The 19,825-nt window shown below is 67.7% G+C and overlaps 2 protein-coding genes across 2 annotated transcripts in view; one reads left to right on the forward strand and one right to left on the reverse strand.

Annotated features, from left to right (window-relative positions):
* The window catches only part of LOC137334880 (differentially expressed in FDCP 6 homolog), a 100,800-nt gene that overhangs the window by 20,156 nt on the left and 60,819 nt on the right, over positions 1–19,825 (forward strand).
* On the reverse strand, positions 101–19,251 carry LOC137334904 (basic proline-rich protein-like; the record flags this gene model as incomplete). The annotated part of the gene is made up of 12 exons (XM_067999990.1): positions 101–106; positions 2,925–3,103; positions 3,206–3,769; positions 4,465–4,791; positions 4,884–5,146; positions 5,221–5,404; positions 5,518–6,490; positions 7,406–7,516; positions 11,213–11,269; positions 18,001–18,113; positions 18,170–18,684; positions 19,031–19,251. Coding segments are annotated over 12 exons (3,513 nt in total), but the record flags the coding sequence as incomplete, so codon positions are not given.

Here is a 19,825-nt window from a genome sequence, read left to right on the forward strand (position 1 = left end):
TCACAAAGGGAGGGGAGGAGGCTGGCTGGGGTACGGTGGGATGGGGGCTTTGTAAGGGGTGTCAGGGTTTGTTGGAGGATGTTCCAAGGGCAGGGGTCTGCTACATCTGTCAAGTAGGCAAGGCATTAAACAATGTGCATTTATATAGCGCCTTTAAAGTAGTAAAACGTCCCAAGGCGCTTCACAGGAGCGTTATCAGAAAAAATTGACGCTGGGCCAAAGAATGAGATATTAGGACAGGTGACCAAAAACTTGGTCAAAGAGGTAGATTTTAAGGAGGGTCTTAAAGCAGGAGAGAGAGGTAGAGAGGTGGAAAAGTTTAGAGAGGGTATTGTGCCTGGGCAAATGAAGGCACAGCCGGCAATGGTGGGGGAAAGCGAGTGGGAGATGCACAAAGGGCCAGAACTGGAGGAACGCAGAGATCTCGGAGAGTTGTAGGACTGGAGGAGATTACAGAAAAAGGGAGGGACGAGGCCACGGAGGGATCTGAAAACACAAAACCCTGTGTGTAAATGGAAAGGGGAAGGCAGTGTTCATACGTGGCATGATGCCTTTTGTTTTAATGTATCACTTGTTAAATATTACTGGGTGACCATGAAACTTGACAGTGGGATTCAGAAGCAGGCGATATGGCCACCTGACTCTGGGAGCTTTTAACATCAGACCATGAGATTGATTTATCAATCTGACAAGATCGTGTGGGGCAAACATGGGGGCTAAATGTGCCTTCAGTGTCATCCACACACATTTATCTGGAGATAACCAGACTCTTACTCAAGTCCAAACCATCTCGTTACACAGATGTTTTGTTAGAAGCAGCTGTTTTGGACAGTTCTCCCCTCCCCCATCCCAAGTACAGCAGGGTTATATTTAAAATAAGCCCCAGTGTTGTTTGTGCTGAAGTTATGGCGCAATCAGGGGAGAAAGTACCAGAACCAGGCAACTGATTGAGGCAAACGGTGGCCTTGGATTGTTGAAAAACAAGTTTTATTTTACTCTGATCATTCACTTTTATTCTCTGGTGTAGTGTGATCTGCCCCTTCAGATGACCCCGCCCCCATGGATATCTGCCCATTTAGATGACCCCACCCCCATGGATATCTGCCCATTTAGATGACCCCGCCCCCATGGATATCTGCCCATTTAGATGACCCCACCTCCATGGATATCTGCCCATTTAGATGACCCCCGCCCCCATGGATATCTGCCCCTTTAGATGACCCCTCCCCCATGGATATCTGCCCCTTTAGATGATCCCTCCCCCATGGTTATCTGCCCCTTTCGATGACCCCTCCCCCATGGATATCTGCCCCTTTAGATGACCCCTCCCCCATGGTTATCTGCACCTTTAGATGACCCCTCCCCCATGGTTATCTGCCCCTTTAGATGACCCCTCCCCCATGGATATCTGCCACTTTAGATGACCCTTCCCCCATGGATATCTGCCCCTTTAGATGACCCCTTCCCCATGGATATCTGCCCCTTTAGATGACCCCTCCCCCATGGATATCTGCCCCTTTAGATGACCCCTCCCCCATGGATAGCTGCCCCTTTAGATGACTCCTCCCCCGTGGATATCTGCCCCTTTAGATGACCCCTCCCCCGTGGATATCTGCCCCTTTAGATGACCTCTCCCCCGTGGATATCTGCCCCTTTAGATGACCCCTCCCCCGTGGTTATCTGCCCCTTTAGATGACCCCTCCCCCATGGATATCTGCCACTTTAGATGACCCTTCCCCCATGGATATCTGCCCCTTTAGATGACCCCTTCCCCATGGATATCTGCCCCTTTAGATGACCCCTCCCCCATGGATATCTGCCCCTTTAGATGACCCCTCCCCCATGGATATCTGCCCCTTTAGATGACTCCTCCCCCGTGGATATCTGCCCCTTTAGATGACCCCTCCCCCGTGGATATCTGCCCCTTTAGATGACCCCTCCCCCGTGGATATCTGCCCCTTTAGATGACCCCTCCCCCGTGGATATCTGCCCCTTTAGATGACCCCTCCCCCATGGATATCTGCCACTTTAGATGACCCTTCCCCCATGGATATCTGCCCCTTTAGATGACCCCTTCCCCATGGATATCTGCCCCTTTAGATGACCCCTCCCCCATGGATATCTGCCCCTTTAGATGACCCCTCCCCCATGGATATCTGCCCCTTTAGATGACTCCTCCCCCGTGGATATCTGCCCCTTTAGATGACCCCTCCCCCGTGGATATCTGCCCCTTTAGATAACCCCTCCCCCGTGGATATCTGCCCCTTTAGATGACCCCTCCCCCGTGGATATCTGCCCCTTTAGATGACCCCTCCCCCATGGATATCTGCCCCTTGAGATGACCCTCCCCCGTGGATATCTGCCCCTTTAGATAACCCCTCCCCCGTGGATATCTGCCCCTTTAGATGACCCCTCGACCAATGTAATCCTATGTAATTTATGTGAAATGTAAAGCCTGTGTTCAGGTGACAGTGTGATGGAGATTAATGGCGCACTGTCAGCACAGACTGTGAGGGAGCCGTCAGTCTCTTTTATTAAACAGTGGGTTTAAATGGTGTGAAAACCTGTCAATGTGATGCTCAGAAGCCTGATTGTGTCTCCAATTGTTCCCACCTCCCAACGGGCAGGTGGGGAAGGGGCAAGTGGGGAAGGGGCAGGTGGGGAAGGGGCAGGTGTGGAAGGGGCAGGTGGGGAAGGGGCAGGTGTGGAAGGGGCAGGTGTGGAAGGGGCAGGTGGGGAAGGGGCAGGTGGGGAACGGGCAGGTGGGGAAGGGGCAGGTGTGGAAGGGGCAGGTTGGGAACGGGCAGGTGGGGAAGGGGCAGGTGGGGAAGGGGCAGGTGGGGGAGGGAAAGTGGGGAAGGGGCAGGTGGGGAAGGGGCAGGTGTGGAATGGGCAGGTGGGGAATGGGCAGGTGGAGAACGGGCAGGTGGGGAAGGGGCAGGTGGGGAAGGGGCAAGTGGGGAAGGGGCAGGTGGGGAAGGGGCAGGTGGGGAAGGGGCAGGTGGGGAACGGGCAGGTGGGGAAGGGGCAGGTGGGGAAGGGGCAGGTGGGGAAGGGGCAGGTGGGGAAGGGGCAGGTGGGGAAGGGGCAGGTGTGGAAGGGGCAGGTGGGGAAGGGGCAGGTGGGGAACGGGCAGGTGGGGAAGGGGCAGGTGTGGAAGGGGCAGGTGGGGAATGGGCAGGTGCGGAACGGGGAGGTGCGGAACGGGCAGGTGGGGAAGGGGCAGGTGGGGAAGGGGCAGGTGTGGAAGGAGCAGGTGTGGAAGGGGCAGGTGGGGAAGGGGCAAGTGGGGAAGGGGCAGGTGGGGAAGGGGCAAATGGGGAAGGGGCAGGTGGAGAACGGGCAGGTGGGGAAGGGGCAGGTTGGGAACGGGCAGGTGGGGAAGGGGCAGGTGGGGAACGGGCAGGTGGGGAAGGGGCAGGTGGGGAAGGGGCAGGTGTGGAAGGGGCAGGTGGGGAAGGGGCAGGTTGGGAACGGGCAGGTGTGGAAGGGGCAGGTGGGGAACGGGCAGGTGGGGAAGGGGCAAGTGGGGAACGGGCAGGTGGTGAAGGGGCAAGTGGGGAAGGGGCAGGTGGGGAAGGGGCAGGTGGGGAACGGGCAGGTGGGGAAGGGGCAGGTGTGGAAGGGGCAGGTGGGGAACGAGCAGGTGGGGAAGGGGCAGGTGGGGAAGGGGCAGGTGGGGAACGGGCAGGTGGGGAAGGGGCAGGTGGGGAACGGGCAGGTGGGGAAGGGGCAGGTGTGGAAGGGGCAGGTGGGGAAGGGGCAGGTGTGGAAGGGGCAGGTTGGGAACGGGCAGGTGGGGAACGGGCAGGTGGGAAGGGGCAGGTGGGGAAGGGGCAGGTGGAGAACGGGCAGGTGGGGAAGGGGCAGGTGGGGAACGGGCAGGTGGGGAAGGGGAAAGTGGGGAAGGGGCAGGTGGGGAAGGGGCAGGTGTGGAATGGGCAGGTGGGGAAGGGGCAGGTGGAGAACGGGCAGGTGGGGAAGGGGCAAGTGGGGAAGGGGCAGGTGGGGAAGGGGCAAGTGGGGAAGGGGCAGGTGGGGAAGGGGCAGGTGTGCAATGGGCAGGTGGGGAAGGGGCAGGTGGAGAACGGGCAGGTGGGGAAGGGGCAGGTGTGGAAGGGGCAGGTGGAGAACGGGCAGGTTGGGAACGGGCAGGTGGGGAAGGGGCAAGTGGGGAACGGGCAGTTGGGGAAGGGGCAGGTGTGGAAGGGGCAGGTGGGGAAGGGGCAGGTTAGGAACGGGCAGGTGGGGAACGGGCAGGTGGGGAACGGGCAGGTGGGGAAGGGGCAGGTGTGGAAGGGGCAGGTGTGGAAGGGGCAGGTGGGAAAGGGGCAGGTGCGGAACGGGGAGGTGGGGAACGGGCAGGTGGGGAACGGGCAGGTGGGCAAGGGGCAGGTGTGGAAGGGGCAGGTGTGCAAGGGGCAGGTGGGGAAGGGGCAGGTGCGGAACGGGGAGGTGCGGAACGGGCAGGTGGGGAAGGGGCAGGTGGGGAAGGGGCAGGTGGGGAAGGAGCAGGTGTGGAAGGGGCAGGTGGGGAACGGGCAGGTGGGGAAGGGGCAAGTGGGGAATGGGCAGGTGGGGAAGGGGCAGGTGGGGAAGGGGCAGGTGGAGAACGGGCAGGTGGGGAAGGGGCAGGTTGGGAACGGGCAGGTGGGGAAGGGGCAAGTGGGGAACAGGCAGGTGGGGAAGGGGCAGGTGGGGAAGGGGCAGGTGTGGAAGGGGCAGGTGGGGAAGGGGCAGGTGGGGAAGGGGCAGGTGGGGAACGGGCAGGTGGGGAAGGGGCAGGTGTGGAAGGGGCAGGTGGGGAAGGGGCAGGTGCGGAACGGGGAGGTGCGGAACGGGCAGGTGGGGAAGGGGCAGGTGGGAAAGGGCAGGTGTGGAACGGGCAGGTGGGGAAGGGGCAGGTGGGGAAGGGGCAGGTGTGGAACGGGCAGGTGGGGAAGGGGCAGGTGGGGAACGGGCAGGTGGGGAAGGGGCAGGTGTGGAAGGGGCAGGTGGGGAACGAGCAGGTGGGGAAGGGGCAGGTGGGGAAGGGGCAGGTGGGGAACGGGCAGGTGGGGAAGGGGCAGGTGGGGAAGGGGCAGGTGGGGAACGGGCAGGTGGGGAAGGGGCAGGTGTGGAAGGGGCAGGTGGGGAAGGGGCAGGTGTGGAAGGGGCAGGTTGGGAAAGGGCAGGTGGGGAACGTGCAGGTGGGAACGGGCAGGTGGGGAAGGGGCAGATGGAGAACGGGCAGGTGGGGAAGGGGCAGGTGGGGAACGGGCAGGTGGGGAAGGGGAAAGTGGGGAAGGGGCAGGTGGGGAAGGGGCAGGTGTGGAATGGGCAGGTGGGGAAGGGGCAGGTGGAGAACGGGCAGGTGGGGAAGGGGCAGGTGGGGAAGGGGCAGGTGTGGAAGGGGCAGGTGGAGAACGGGCAGGTTGGGAACGGGCAGGTGGGGAAGGGGCAGGTGGGGAACGGGCAGGTGGGGAAGGGGCAGGTGGGAAGGGGCAGGTGTGGAAGGGGCAGGTGGGGAAGGGGCAAGTGGGGAACGGGCAGGTGGGGAAGGGGCAGGTGGGGAAGAAGCAGGTGGGGAAGGGGCAGGTGTGGAAGGGGCAGGTGGGGAAGGGGCAGGTGGGGAACGGGCGGGTGGGGAAGGGGCAGGTGGGGAAGGGGCAGGTGGGGAACTGGCAGGTGTGGAAGGGGCAGGTGGGGAAGGGGCAGGTGGGGAACGGGCAGGTGGGGAAGGGGCAGGTGGGGAAGGGGCAGGTGGGGAAGGGGCAGGTGGAGAACGGGCAGTTGGGGAAGGGGCAGGTTGGGAACGGGCAGGTGGGGAAGGGGCAAGTGGGGAACGGGCAGGTGGAGAACGGGCAGGTGGGGAAGGGGCAAGTGGGGAAGGGGCAGGTGGGGAAGGGGCAGGTGGGGAAGGGGCAGGTGTGGAAGGGGCAGGTGGGGAACGGGCAGGTGGGGAAGGGGCAGGTGTGGAAGGGGCAGGTGGGGAAGGGGCAGGTGCGGAACGGGGAGGTGCGGAAGGGGCAGGTGGGGAAGAGGCAGGTGGGGAAGGGGCAGGTGGGGAAGGGGCAGGTGGGGAAGGGGCAGGTGGAGAACGGGCAGGTGGGGAAGGGGCAGGTTGGGAACGGGCAGGTGGGGAAGGGGCAAGTGGGGAACGGGCAGGTGGGGAAGGGGCAGTTGGGGAAGGGGCAGGTGTGGAAGGGGCAGGTGGGGAAGGGGCAGGTGGAGAAGGGGCAGGAGGGGAATGGGCAGGTGGGGAAGGGGCAGGTGGGGAAGGGGCAGGTGTGGAAGGGGCAGGTGGGGAAGGGGCAGGTGCGGAACGGGGAGTTGCGGAACGGGCAGGTGGGGAAGGGGCAGGTGGGGAAGGGGAAGGTGTGGAAGGGGCATGTGGGGAATGGGCAGGTGGGGAAGGGGCAAGTGGGGAACGGGCAGGTGGGGAAGGGGCAAGTGGGGAAGGGGCAGGTGGGGAAGGGGCAGGTGTGGAACGGGCAGGTGGGGAAGGGGCAGGTGGGGAAGGGGCAGGTGTGGAAGGGGCAGGTGGTGAACGAGCAGGTGGGGAAGGGGCAGGTGGGGAACGGGCAGGTGGGGAAGGGGAAAGTGGGGAAGGGGCAGGTGGGGAAGGGGCAGGTGGGGAAGGGGCAGGTGTGGAAGGGGCAGGTGGGGAAGGGGCAGGTGTGGAAGGGGCAGGTGGTGAACGAGCAGGTGGGGAAGGGGCAGGTGGGGAAGGGGCAGGTGGGGAACGGGCAGGTCGGGAAGGGGCAGGTGGGGAACGGGCAGGTGGGGAAGGGGCAGGTGGGGAAGGGGCAGGTTGGGAACGGGCAGGTGGGGAACGGGCAGGTGGGGAAGGGGAAAGTGGGGAAGGGGCAGGTGGGGAAGGGGCAGGTGTGGAATGGGCAGGTGGGGAAGGGGCAGGTGGGGAACGGGCAGGTGGGGAAGGGGAAAGTGGGGAAGGGGCAGGTGGGGAAGGGGCAGGTGGGGAAGGGGCAGGTGTGGAATGGGCAGGTGGGGAAGGGGCAGGTGGGGAAGGGGCAGCTGTGGAAGGGGCAGGTGGAGAACGGGCAGGTGGGGAAGGGGCAGGTGGGGAACGGGCAGGTGGGGAAGGGGAAAGTGGGGAAGGGGCAGTTGGGGAAGGGGCAGGTGGGGAAGGGGCAGGTGTGGAATGGGCAGGTGGGGAAGGGGCAGGTGGGGAAGGGGCAGCTGTGGAAGGGGCAGGTGGAGAATGGGCAGGTTGGGAACGGGCAGGTGGGGAAGGGGCAAGTGGGGAACGGGCAGGTGGGGAAGGGGCAGGTCGGGAAGGAGCAGTTGGGGAAGGGGCAGGTGTGGAAGGGGCAGGTGGGGAAGGGGCAGGTTGGGAACGGGCAGGTGGGGAACGGGCAGGTGGGGAACGGGAAGGTGGGTTAGGGGCAGGTGTGGAACGGGCAGGTTTGGAAGGGGCAGGTGGGGAAGGGGCAGGTGTGGAAGGGGCAGGTGTGGAAGGGGCAGGTGGGGAAGGGGCAGGTGCGGAACGGGGAGGTGCGGAACGGGCAGGTGGGGAAGGGGCAGGTGGGGAAGGGGCAGGTGGGGAAGTAGCAGGTGTGGAAGGGGCAGGTGGGGAAGGGGCAAGTGGGGAAGGGGCAGGTGGGGAAGGGGCAGGTGTGGAAGGGGCAGGTGGGGAAGGGGCAGGTGCGGAACGGGGAGGTGCGGAACGGGCAGGTGGGGAAGGGGCAGGTGGGGAAGGGGCAGGTGGGGAAGGAGCAGGTGTGGAAGGGGCAGGTGGGGAAGGGGCAGGTGTGGAAGGGGCAGGTGGGGAAGGGGCAAGTGGGGAACGGGCAGGTGGGGAAGGGGCAGGTGGGGAAGGGGCAGGTGTAGAAGGGGCAGGTGGGGAAGGGGCAGGTGGGGAAGGGGCAGGTGGGGAACGGGCAGGTGGGGAAGGGGTAGGTGGGGAAGGGGCAGGTGTGGAAGGGGCAGGTGTGGAAGGGGCAGGTGGGGAAGGGGCAGGTTGGGAACGGGCAGGTGGGGAAGGGGCAGGTGGGGAAGGGGCAGGTGGGGAACGGGCAGGTGGGGAAGGGGCAGGTGGGGAAGGGGCAGGTGGGGAACGGGCAGGTGGGGAAGGGGTAGGTGGGGAAGGGGCAGGTGTGGAAGGGGCAGGTGTGGAAGGGGCAGGTGGGGAAGGGGCAAGTGGGGAACGGGCAGGTGGGGAAGGGGCAAGTGGGGAAGGGGCAGGTGGGGAAGGAGCAGGTGTGGAAGGGGCAGGTGGGGAAGGGGCAGGTTGGGAACGGGCAGGTGTGGAAGGGGCAGGTGGGGAAGGGGCAAGTGGGGAACGGGCAGGTGGGGAAGGGGCAAGTGGGGAAGGGGCAGGTGGGGAAGGGGCAGGTGTGGAACGGGCAGGTGGGGAAGGGGCAGGTGGGGAAGGGGCAGGTGTGGAACGGGCAGGTGGGGAAGGGGCAGGTGGGGAACGGGCAGGTGGGGAAGGGGCAGGTGTGGAAGGGGCAGGTGGGGAACGAGCAGGTGGGGAACGGGCAGGTGGGGAAGGGGCAGGTGGGGAACGGGCAGGTGGGGAAGGGGCAGGTGTGGAAGGGGCAGGTGGGGAAGGGGCATGTGGGGAAGGGCCAGGTGGGGAACGGGCAGGTGGGGAAGGGGCAGGTGGGGAACGGGCAGGTGGGGAAGGGGCAGGTGTGGAAGGGGCAGGTGGGGAAGGGGCAGGTGTGGAAGGGGCAGGTTGGGAACGGGCAGGTGGGGAACGGGCAGGTGGGAACGGGCAGGTGGGGAAGGGGCAGGTGGAGAACGGGCAGGTGGGGAAGGGGCAAGTGGGGAAGGGGCAGGTGGGGAAGGGGCAGGTGGGGAAGGGGCAGGTGGGGAACGGGCAGGTGGGGAAGGGGCAGGTGGGGAACGGGCAGGTGGGGAAGGGGAAAGTGGGGAAGGGGCAGGTGGGGAAGGGGCAGGTGTGGAATGGGCAGGTGGGGAAGGGGCAGGTGGAGAACGGGCAGGTGGGGAAGGGGCAAGTGGGGAAGGGGCAGGTGGGGAAGGGGCAGGTGTGGAATGGGCAGGTGGGGAAGGGGCAGGTAGAGAACGGGCAGGTGGGGAAGGGGCAGGTTGGGAACGGGCAGGTGGGGAACGGGCAGGTGGGGAAGGGGCAGGTGGGGAAGGGGCAGGTGTGGAAGGGGCAGGTGGAGAACGGGCAGGTGGGGAAGGGGCAGGTGGGGAAGGGGCAGGTGTGGAACGGGCAGGTGGGGAACGGGCAGGTGGGAAAGGGGCAGTTGGGGAAGGGGCAGGTGCGGAACGGGGAGGTGGGGAAGGGGCAGGTGGGGAAGGAGCAGGTGTGGAAGGGGCAGGTGGGGAAGGGGCAGGTTGGGAACGGGCAGCTGTGGAAGGGGCAGGTGTGGAAGGGGCAGGTGGGGAACGGGCAGGTGGGGAAGGGGCAAGTGGGGAAGGGGCAGGTGGGGAAGGGGCAGGTGTGGAACAGGCAGGTGGGGAACGGGCAGGTGGGGAACGGGCAGGTGGGAAAGGGGCAGTTGGGGAAGGGGCAGGTGTGGAACGGGCAGGTGGGGAAGGGGCAGGTGGGGAAGGGGCAGGTGTGGAATGGGCAGGTGGGGAAGGGGCATGTGGAGAACGGGCAGGTGGGGAAGGGGCAGGTTGGGAACGGGCAGGTGGGGAACGGGCAGGTGGGGAAGGGGCAGGTGGGGAAGGGGCAGGTGTGGAAGGGGCAGGTGGAGAACGGGCAGGTTGGGAACGGGCAGTTGGGGAAGGGGCAAGTGGGGAATGGGCAGTTGGGGAAGGGGCAGGTGGGGAAGGGGCAGGTGGGGAAGGGGCAGGTGTGGAAGGGGCAGGTGGGGAACGGGCAGGTGGGGAAGAGGCAGGTGGGGAAGGGGCAGGTGGGGAAGGGGCAGGTGGTGAAGGGGCAGGTGTGGAAGGGGCAGGTGGGGAAGGGGCAGGTGCGGAACGGGCAGGTGGGGAAGGGGCAGGTGGGGAAGGAGCAGGTGTGGAAGGGGCAGGTGGGGAACGGGCAGGTGGGGAAGGGGCAAGTGGGGAACGGGCAGGTGGGAAAGGGGCAAGTGGGGAAGGGGCAGGTGGGGAAGGGGCAGGTGCGGAACGGGCAGCTGTGGAAGGGGCAGGTGGGGAAGGGGCAGGTGGGGAACAGGCAGGTGGGGAAGGGGCAAGTGGGGAACGGGCAGGTGGGGAAGGGGCAAGTGGAGAACGGGCAGGTGGGGAACGGGCAGGTGTGGAACGGGCAGGTGGGGAAGGGGCAGGTGGGGAACGGGCAGGTGGGGAAGGGGCAGGTGGGGAAGGGGCAGGTGGGGAACGGGCAGGTGGGGAACGGGCAGGTGGGGAAGGGGCAGGTGGGGAACGGGCAGGTGGGGAAGGGGCAGATGGGGAACGGGCAGGTGGGGAAGGGGCAGTTGTGGAAGGGGCAGGTGGGGAAGGTGCAGGTGTGGAAGCGGCCGGTGGGGAACGGGCAGGTGGGGAACGGGGAGGTGGGGAACGGGCAAGTGGGGAAGGGGCAGGTAGGGAACGGGCAGGTGGGGAACGGGGAGGTGGGGAACGGGCAAGTGGGGAAGGGGCAGGTAGGGAACGGGCAGGTGGGGAACGGGGAGGTGTGGAACGGGCAGGTGGGGAAGGGGCAGGTGGGGAACGGGGAGGTGTGGAACGGGCAGGTGGGGAACGGGCAGGTGGGGAACCGGGAGGTGTGGAACGGGCAGGTTTGGGAAGGGGCAGGTGGGGAACGGGTAGGTGTGGAACGGGGAGGTGGGGAACGGGCAGGTGGGGAACGGGCAGGTGTGGAAGGGGCAGGTGGGGAAGGGGCAGGTGGGGAAGGAGCAGGTGGGGAACGGGCAGGTGGGGAAGGGGCAGGTGCGGAACGGGGAGGTTCGTAACGGGCAGATGGGGAAGGGGCAGGTGGGGAAGGGGCAGGTGGGGAAGGGGCAGGTGTGGAAGGGGCAGGTGTGGAAGGGGCAGGTGAGGAAGGGGCAGGTGGGGAACGGGCAGGTGGGGAACGGGCAGGTGGGGAACGGGGAGGTTCGTAACGGGCAGGTGGGGAAGTGGCAGGTGGGGAAGGGGCAAGTGTGGAACGGGCAGATGGGGAACGGGCAGGTGTGGAAGGGGCAGGTGGGGAAGGGGCAGGTGGGGAACGGGCAGGTGTGGAAGGGGCAGGTTGGGAACGGGCAGGTGGGGAACGGGCAGGTGGGGAAGGGGCAAGTGGGGAAGGGGCAGGTGGGGAAGGGGCAGGTGGGGAAGGGGCAGGTGGGGAACGGGCAGGTGTGGAAGGGGCAGGTTGGGAACGGGCAGGTGGGGAACGGGCAGGTGGGGAAGGGGCAAGTGGGGAAGGGGCAGGTGGGGAAGGGGCAGGTGGGGAACGGGCAGGTGGGGAACGGGCAGGTGGGGAAGGGGCAGGTGGGGAACGGGCAGGTGGGGAAGGGGCAGGTTGGGAACGGGCAGGTGGGGAAGGGGCAAGTGGGGAAGTGGCAGGTGGGGAAGGGGCAGGTGGGGAAGGGGCAGGTGTGGAAGGGGCAGGTGGGGAACGGGGAGGTGGGGAAGGGGCAAGTGGGGAACGGGCAGGTGGGAAAGGGGCAGGTGTGGAAGGGGCAGGTGGGGAACGGGCAGGTGGGGAACGGGCAGGTGGGGAAGGGGCAGGTGGGGAACGGGCAGGTGGGGAAGGGGCAAGTGGGGAACGGGCAGGTGGGGAAGGGGCAGGTGGGGAACGGGCAGGTGGGGAAGGGGCAGGTGGGGAAGGGGCAGGTGGGGAACGGGCAGGTTGGGAACGGGCAGTTGGGGAAAGGGCAGTTGGGGAAGGGGCAAGTGGGGAACGGGCAGTTGGGGAAGGGGCAGGTGGGGAAGGGGCAGGTGTGGAAGGGGCAGGTGGGGAAGGGGCAGGTGGGGAACGGGCAGGTGGGGAACGGGCAGGTGGGGAAGGGGCAGGTGGGGAAGGGGCAGGTGCGGAAGTGGCAGGTGGGGAAGGGGCAGGTGCGGAACGGGCAGGTGGGGAAGGGGCAGGTGGGGAAGGAGCAGGTTGGGAACGGGCAGCTGTGGAAGGGGCAGGTGGGGAAGGGGCAGGTGGGGAAGGGGCAAGTGGGGAACGGGCAGGTGGGGAAGGGGCAAGTGGGGAAGGGGCAGGTGGGGAAGGGGCAGGTGTGGAACGGGCAGGTGGGGAAGGGGCAGGTGGGGAACGGGCAGGTGGGGAAGGGGCAGGTGGGGAACGGGCAGGTGGGGAAGGGGCAGGTGGGGAAGGGGCAGGTGTGGAAGGAGCCGGTGTGGAAGGGGCAGGTGTGGAACGGGGAGGTGGGGAACGGGCAAGTGGGGAAGGGGCAGGTGGGGAACGGGCAGGTGGGGAACGGGGAGGTGTGGAACGGGCAGGTGGGGAAGGGGCAGGTGGGGAACGGGGAGGTGTGGAACGGGCAGGTGGGGAACGGGCAGGTGGGGAACCGGGAGGTGTGGAACGGGCAGGTTTGGGAAGGGGCAGGTGGGGAACGGGTAGGTGGGGAACGGGCAGGTGTGGAAGGGGCAGGTGGGGAAGGGGCAGGTGGGGAAGGGGCAGGTGGGGAAGGGGCAGGTGCGGAACGGGGAGGTGGGGAACGGGCAGGTGGGGAACGGGCAGGTGTGGAAGGGGCAGGTGGGGAAGGGGCAGGTGGGGAAGGGGCAGGTGGGGAAGGGGCAGGTGGGGAAGGGGCAGGTGCGGAACGGGGAGGTTCGTAACGGGCAGATGGGGAAGGGGCAGGTGGGGAAGGGGCAGGTGGGGAAGGGGCAGGTGGGGAAGGGGCAGGTGGGGAACGGGCAGGTGGGGAACGGGCAGGTGCGGAACGGGGAGGTTCGTAACGGGCAGATGGGGAAGGGGCAGGTGGGGAAGGGGCAGGTGCGGAACGGGCAGCTGTGGAAGGGGCAGGTGGGGAAGGGGCAGGTGGGGAACGGGCAGGTGGGGAAGGGGCAAGTGGGGAACGGGCAGGTGGGGAAGGGGCAAGTGGGGAACGGGCAGGTGGGGAACGGGCAGGTGTGGAACGGGCAGGTGGGGAAGGGGCAGGTGGGGAACGGGCAGGTGGGGAAGGGGCAGGTGGGGAAGGGGCAGGTGGGGAACGGGCAGGTGGGGAACGGGCAGATGGGGAACGGGCAGGTGGGGAACGGGCAGGTGTGGAAGGGGCAGGTGGGGAAGGGGCAGGTGGGGAACGGGCAGGTGTGGAAGGGGCAGGTTGGGAACGGGCAGGTGGGGAACGGGCAGGTGGGGAAGGGGCAAGTGGGGAAGGGGCAGGTGTGGAAGGGGCAGGTGGGGAACGGGCAAGTGGGGAAGGGGCAGGTGGGGAAGGAGCAGCTGGGGAACGGGCAGGTGTGGAACGGGCAGTTGGGGAACGGGCAGGTGGGGAAGGGGCAGGTGGGGAACGGGCAGGTGGGGAAGGGGCAGGTTGGGAACGGGCAGGTGGGGAAGGGGCAGGTGTGGAAGGGGCAAGTGGGGAACGGGCAGGTGGGGAAGGGGCAAGTGGGGAACGGGCAGCTGGGAAAGGGGCAGGTGTGGAAGGGGCAGGTGGGGAACGGGCAGGTGGGGAACGGGCAGGTGGGGAAGGGGCAGGTGGGGAACGGGCAAGTGGGGAACGGGCAGGTGGGGAAGGGGCAGGTGGGGAACGGGCAGGTGGGGAAGGGGCAGGTGTGGAAGGGGCAGGTGGAGAATGGGCAGGTGGGGAAGGGGCAGGTGGGGAAGGGGCAGGTGGGGAACGGGCAGGTGGGGAAGGGGCAGGTGGGGAAGTGGCTGGTGGGGAAGGGGCAGGTATGGAATGGGCAGGTGGGGAAGGGGCAGGTGGAGAACGGGCAGGTGGGGAAGGGGCAGGTTGGTAACGGGCAGGTGGGGAAGGGGCAGGTGGGGAAGGGGCAGGTGTGGAAGGGGCAGGTGTTGAAGGGGCAGGTGGGGAACGGGGAGGTGGGGAAGGGGCAAGTGGGGAACGGGCAGGTGGGAAAGGGGCAGGTGTGGAAGGGGCAGGTGGGGAACGGGCAGGTGGGGAACGGGCAGGTGGGGAAGGGGCAGGTGGGGAACGGGCAGGTGGGGAAGGGGCAAGTGGGGAACGGGCAGGTGGGGAAGGGGCAGGTGTCGAAGGGGCAGGTGGAGAATGGGCAGGTGGGGAAGGGGCAGGTGGGGAACGGGCAGGTGGGGAACGGGCAGGTGGGGAAGGGGCAGGTGGGGAAGGGGCAGGTGGGGAACGGGCAGGTTGGGAACGGGCAGGTTGGGAACGGGCAGTTGGGGAAGGGGCAAGTGGGGAACGGGCAGGTGGGGAAGGGGCAGGTGGGGAAGGGGCAGGTGGGGAAGGGGCAGGTGGGGAACGGGCAGGTGGGGAAGGGGCAGGTGGGGAAGGGGCAGGTGGGGAAGGGGCAGGTGCGGAACGGGCAGGTGGGGAAGGGGCAGGTGGGGAAGGAGCAGGTGTGGAAGGGGCAGGTGGGGAACGGGCAGGTTGGGAACGGGCAGCTGTGGAAGGGGCAGGTGGGGAAGGGGCAGGTGGGGAAGCGGCCGGTGGGGAACGAGCAGGTGGGGAACGGGGAGGTGGGGAACGGGCAAGTGGGGAAGGGGCAGGTGGGGAACGGGCAGGTGGGGAACGGGGAGGTGTGGAACGGGCAGGTGGGGAAGGGGCAGGTGGGGAACGGGGAGGTGTGGAACGGGCAGGTTTGGGAAGGGGCAGGTGGGGAACGGGTAGGTGTGGAACGGGGAGGTGGGGAACGGGCAGGTGGGGAACGGGCAGGTGTGGAAGGGGCAGGTGGGGAAGGGGCAGGTGGGGAAGGGGCAGGTGGGGAACGGGCAGGTGGGGAAGGGGCAGGTGCGGAACGGGGAGGTTCGTAACGGGCAGATGGGGAAGGGGCAGGTGGGGAAGGGGCAGGTGGGGAAGGGGCAGGTGGGGAAGGGGCAGGTGTGGAAGGGGCAGGTGGGGAAGGGGCAGGTGGGGAACGGGCAGGTGGGGAAGGGGCAGGTGCGGAACGGGGAGGTTCGTAACTGGCAGGTGGGGAAGTGGCAGGTGGGGAAGGGGCAAGTGTGGAACGGGCAGGTGGGGAAGGGGCAGGTGGGGAAGGAGCAGGTGTGGAAGGGGCAGGTGGGGAAGGGGCAGGTTCGGAACGGGCAGCTGTGGAAGGGGCAGGTGGGGAAGGGGCAGGTGGGGAACGGGCAGGTGGGGAAGGGGCAAGTGGGGAACGGGCAGGTGGGGAAGGGGCAAGTGGGGAAGGGGCAGGTGGGGAAGGGGCAGGTGGGGAAGGGGCAGGTGGGGAAGGGGCAGGTGGGGAACGGGCAGGTGGGGAACGGGCAGGTGGGGAAGGGGCAGGTGGGGAACGGGCAGGTGGGGAAGGGGCAGGTGGGGAACGGGCAGGTGGGGAAGGGGCAGTTGGGGAAGGGGCAGGTGTGGAAGGAGCCGGTGTGGAAGGGGCAGGTGTGGAAGCGGCCGGTGGGGAACGAGCAGGTGGGGAACGGGGAGGTGGGGAACGGGCAAGTGGGGAAGGGGCAGGTGGGTAACGGGCAGGTGGGGAACGGGCAGGTGGGGAAGGGGCAGGTGGGGAAGGGGCAGGTGGGGAACGGGGAGGTGTGGAATGGGCAGGTGGGGAACGGGCAGGTGGGGAACCGGGAGGTGTGGAACGGGCAGGTTTGGGAAGGGGCAGGTGGGGAACGGGCAAGTGGGGAACGGGCAGGTGTGGAAGGGGCAGGTGGGGAACGGGCAGGTGGGAAAGGGGCAGGTGCGGAACGGGGAGGTTCGTAACGGGCAGATGGGGAAGGGGCAGGTCGGGAAGGGGCAGGTGGGGAAGGGGCAGGTGTGGAAGGGGCAGGTGGGGAAGGGGCAGGTGGGGAACGGGCAGGTGGGGAAGGGGCAGGTGCGGAACGGGGAGGTTCGTAACTGGCAGGTGGGGAAGTGGCAGGTGGGGAAGGGGCAAGTGTGGAACGGGCAGATGGGGAACGGGCAGGTGGGGAACGGGCAGGTGTGGAAGGGGCAGGTTGGGAACGGGCAGGTTGGGAACGGGCAGTTGGGGAAGGGGCAAGTGGGGAACGGGCAGGTGGGGAAGGGGCAGGTGGGGAAGGGGCAGGTGGGGAAGGGGCAGGTGGGGAACGGGCAGGTGGGGAAGGGGCAGGTGGGGAAGGGGCAGGTGGGGAAGGGGCAGGTGGGGAAGGGGCAGGTGCAGAACGGGCAGGTGGGGAAGGGGCAGGTGGGGAAGGAGCAGGTGCGGAAGGGGCAGGTGGGGAACGGGCAGGTTGGGAACGGGCAGCTGTGGAAGGGGCAGGTGGGGAAGGGGCAGGTGGGGAAGCGGCCGGTGGGGAACGAGCAGGTGGGGAACGGGGAGGTGGGGAACGGGCAAGTGGGGAAGGGGCAGGTGGGGAACGGGCAGGTGGGGAACGGGGAGGTGTGGAACGGGCAGGTGGGGAAGGGGCAGGTGGGGAACGGGGAGGTGTGGAACGGGCAGGTTTGGGAAGGGGCAGGTGGGGAACGGGTAGGTGTGGAACGGGGAGGTGGGGAACGGGCAGGTGGGGAACGGGCAGGTGTGGAAGGGGCAGGTGGGGAAGGGGCAGGTGGGGAAGGGGCAGGTGGGGAACGGGCAGGTGGGGAAGGGGCAGGTGCGGAACGGGGAGGTTCGTAACGGGCAGATGGGGAAGGGGCAGGTGGGGAAGGGGCAGGTGGGGAAGGGGCAGGTGTGGAAGGGGCAGGTGGGGAAGGGGCAGGTGGGGAACGGGCAGGTGGGGAAGGGGCAGGTGCGGAACGGGGAGGTTCGTAACTGGCAGGTGGGGAAGTGGCAGGTGGGGAAGGGGCAAGTGTGGAACGGGCAGGTGGGGAAGGGGCAGGTGGGGAAGGAGCAGGTGTGGAAGGGGCAGGTGGGGAAGGGGCAGGTTCGGAACGGGCAGCTGTGGAAGGGGCAGGTGGGGAAGGGGCAGGTGGGGAACGGGCAGGTGGGGAAGGGGCAAGTGGGGAACGGGCAGGTGGGGAAGGGGCAAGTGGGGAAGGGGCAGGTGGGGAAGGGGCAGGTGGGGAACGGGCAGGTGGGGAAGGGGCAGGTGCGGAAGGGGCAGGTGGGGAACGGGCAGGTGGGGAACGGGCAGGTGGGGAAGGGGCAGGTGGGGAACGGGCAGGTGGGGAAGGGGCAGGTGGGGAACGGGCAGGTGGGGAAGGGGCAGTTGTGGAAGGGGCAGGTGGGGAAGGGGCAGGTGTGGAAGCGGCCGGTGGGGAACGAGCAGGTGGGGAACGGGGAGGTGGGGAACGGGCAAGTGGGGAAGGGGCAGGTGGGGAACGGGCAGGTGGGGAACGGGCAGGTGGGGAAGGGGCAGGTGGGGAAGGGGCAGGTGGGGAACGGGGAGGTGTGGAATGGGCAGGTGGGGAACGGGCAGGTGGGGAACCGGGAGGTGTGGAACGGGCAGGTTTGGGAAGGGGCAGGTGGGGAACGGGCAAGTGGGGAACGGGCAGGTGTGGAACGGGCAGGTGGGGAACGGGCAGGTGGGGAAGGGGCAGGTGCGGAACGGGGAGGTTCGTAACGGGCAGATGGGGAAGGGGCAGGTCGGGAAGGGGCAGGTGGGGAAGGGGCAGGTGTGGAAGGGGCAGGTGGGGAAGGGGCAGGTGGGGAACGGGCAGGTGGGGAAGGGGCAGGTGCGGAACGGGGAGGTTCGTAACTGGCAGGTGGGGAAGTGGCAGGTGGGGAAGGGGCAAGTGTGGAACGGGCAGATGGGGAACGGGCAGGTGGGGAACGGGCAGGTGTGGAAGGGGCAGGTGGGGAAGGGGCAGGTGGGGAACGGGCAGGTGTGGAAGGGGCAGGTTGGGAACGGGCAGGTGGGGAACGGGCAGGTGGGGAAGGGGCAAGTGGGGAAGGGGCAGGTGTGGAAGGGGCAGGTGGGGAACGGGCAGGTGGGGAAGGGGCAGGTGGGGAAGGAGCAGCTGGGGAACGGGCAGGTGGGGAACGGGCAGGTGGGGAACGGGCAGGTGGGGAAGGGGCAGGTGGGGAACGGGCAGGTGGGGAAGGGGCAGGTTGGGAACGGGCAGGTGGGGAAGGGGCAAGTGGGGAAGTGGCAGGTGGGGAAGGGGCAGGTTGGGAACGGGCAGGTGGGGAAGGGGCAGGTGGGGAAGGGGCAAGTGGGGAACGGGCAGGTGGGGAAGGGGCAGGTGGGGAAGGGGCAGGTGGGGAAGGGGCAGGTGGGGAAGGGGCAGGTGGGGAAGGGGCAGGTTGGGAACGGGCAGTTGGGGAAGGGGCAAGTGGGGAACGGGCAGTTGGGGAAGGGGCAGGTGGGAAGGGGCAGGTGGGGAAGGGGCAGGTGTGGAAGGGGCAGGTGGGGAAGGGGCAGGTGGGGAACGGGCAGGTGGGGAAGGGGCAGGTGGGGAAGGGGCAGGTGGGGAAGGGGCAGGTGGGGAAGGGGCAGGTGTGGAAGGGGCAGGTGGGGAAGGGGCAGGTGCGGAACGGGCAGGTGGGGAAGGGGCAGGTGGGGAAGGGGCAGGTGGGGAAGGGGCAGGTTGGGAACGGGCAGCTGTGGAAGGGGCAGGTGGGGAAGGGGCAGGTGGGGAACGGGCAGGTGGGGAAGGGGCAAGTGGGGAACGGGCAGGTGGGGAAGGGGCAAGTGGGCAAGGGGCAGGTGGGGAAGGGGCAGGTGTGGAACGGGCAGGTGGGGAAGGGGCAGGTGGGGAACGGGCAGGTGGGGAAGGGGCAGGTGGGGAAGGGGCAGGTGGGGAACGGGCAGGTGGGGAACGGGCAGGTGGGGAAGGGGCAGGTGGGGAACGGGCAGGTGGGGAAGGGGCAGGAGGGGAACGGGCAGGTGGGGAAGGGGCAGTTGTGGAAGGAGCAGGTGGGGAAGGGGTAGGTGTGGAAGGAGCCGGTGTGGAAGGGGCAGGTGTGGAAGCGGCCGGTGGGGAACGAGCAGGTGGGGAACGGGGAGGTGGGGAACGGGCAAGTGGGGAAGGGGCAGGTGGGGAACGGGGAGTTGTGGAACGGGCAGGTGGGGAAGGGGCAGGTGGGGAACGCGGAGGTGTGGAACGGGCAGGTGGGGAACGGGCAGGTGTGGAACGGGCAGGTTTGGGAAGGGGCAGGTGGGGAACGGGTAGGTGTGGAACGGGGAGGTGGGGAACGGGCAGGTGGGGAACGGGCAGGTGTGGAAGGGGCAGGTGGGGAAGGGGCAGGTGGGGAAGGGGCAGGTGGGGAAGGGGCAGGTGGGGAACGGGCAGGTGTGGAAGGGGCAGGTTGGGAAGGGGCAGGTGGGGAACGGGCAGGTGTGGAAGGGGCAAGTGGGGAACGGGCAGGTGGGGAAGGGGCAGGTGGGGAAGGGGCAAGTGGGGAAGGGGCAGGTGTGAAAGGGGCAAGTGGGGAACGGGCAGGTGGGGAAGGGGCAGGTGGGGAAGGAGCAGCTGGGGAACGGGCAGGTGGGGAACGGGCAGGTGGGGAACGGGCAGGTGGGGAACGGGCAGGTGGGGAAGGGGCAGGTTGGGAAGGGGCAGGTGCGGAACGGGGAGGTTCGTAACGGGCAGATGGGGAAGGGGCAGGTGGGGAACGGGCAGGTGTGGAAGGGGCAGGTGGGGAAGGGGCAGGTGGGGAACGGGCAGGTGTGGAAGGGGCAGGTTGGGAACGGGCAGGTGGGGAACGGGCAGGTGGGGAAGGGGCAAGTGGGGAAGGGGCAGGTGTGGAAGGGGCAAGTGGGGAACGGGCAGGTGCGGAAGGGGCAGGTGGGGAAGGAGCAGCTGGGGAACGGGCAGGTGGGGAACGGGCAGGTGGGGAACGGGCAGGTGGGGAACGGGCAGGTGGGGAAGGGGCAGGTTGGGAACGGGCAGGTGGGGAAGGGGCAAGTGGGCAAGTGGCAGGTGGGGAACGGTGAGGTGTGGAACGGGCAGGTGGGGAAGGGGCAGGTGGGGAACGGGGAGGTGTGGAACGGGCAGGTGGGGAACGGGCAGGTGGGGAA

The sequence above is a fragment of the Heptranchias perlo genome, chromosome 18, assembly GCF_035084215.1.
Source record: "Heptranchias perlo isolate sHepPer1 chromosome 18, sHepPer1.hap1, whole genome shotgun sequence".
NCBI lineage: Eukaryota > Metazoa > Chordata > Chondrichthyes > Hexanchiformes > Hexanchidae > Heptranchias > Heptranchias perlo.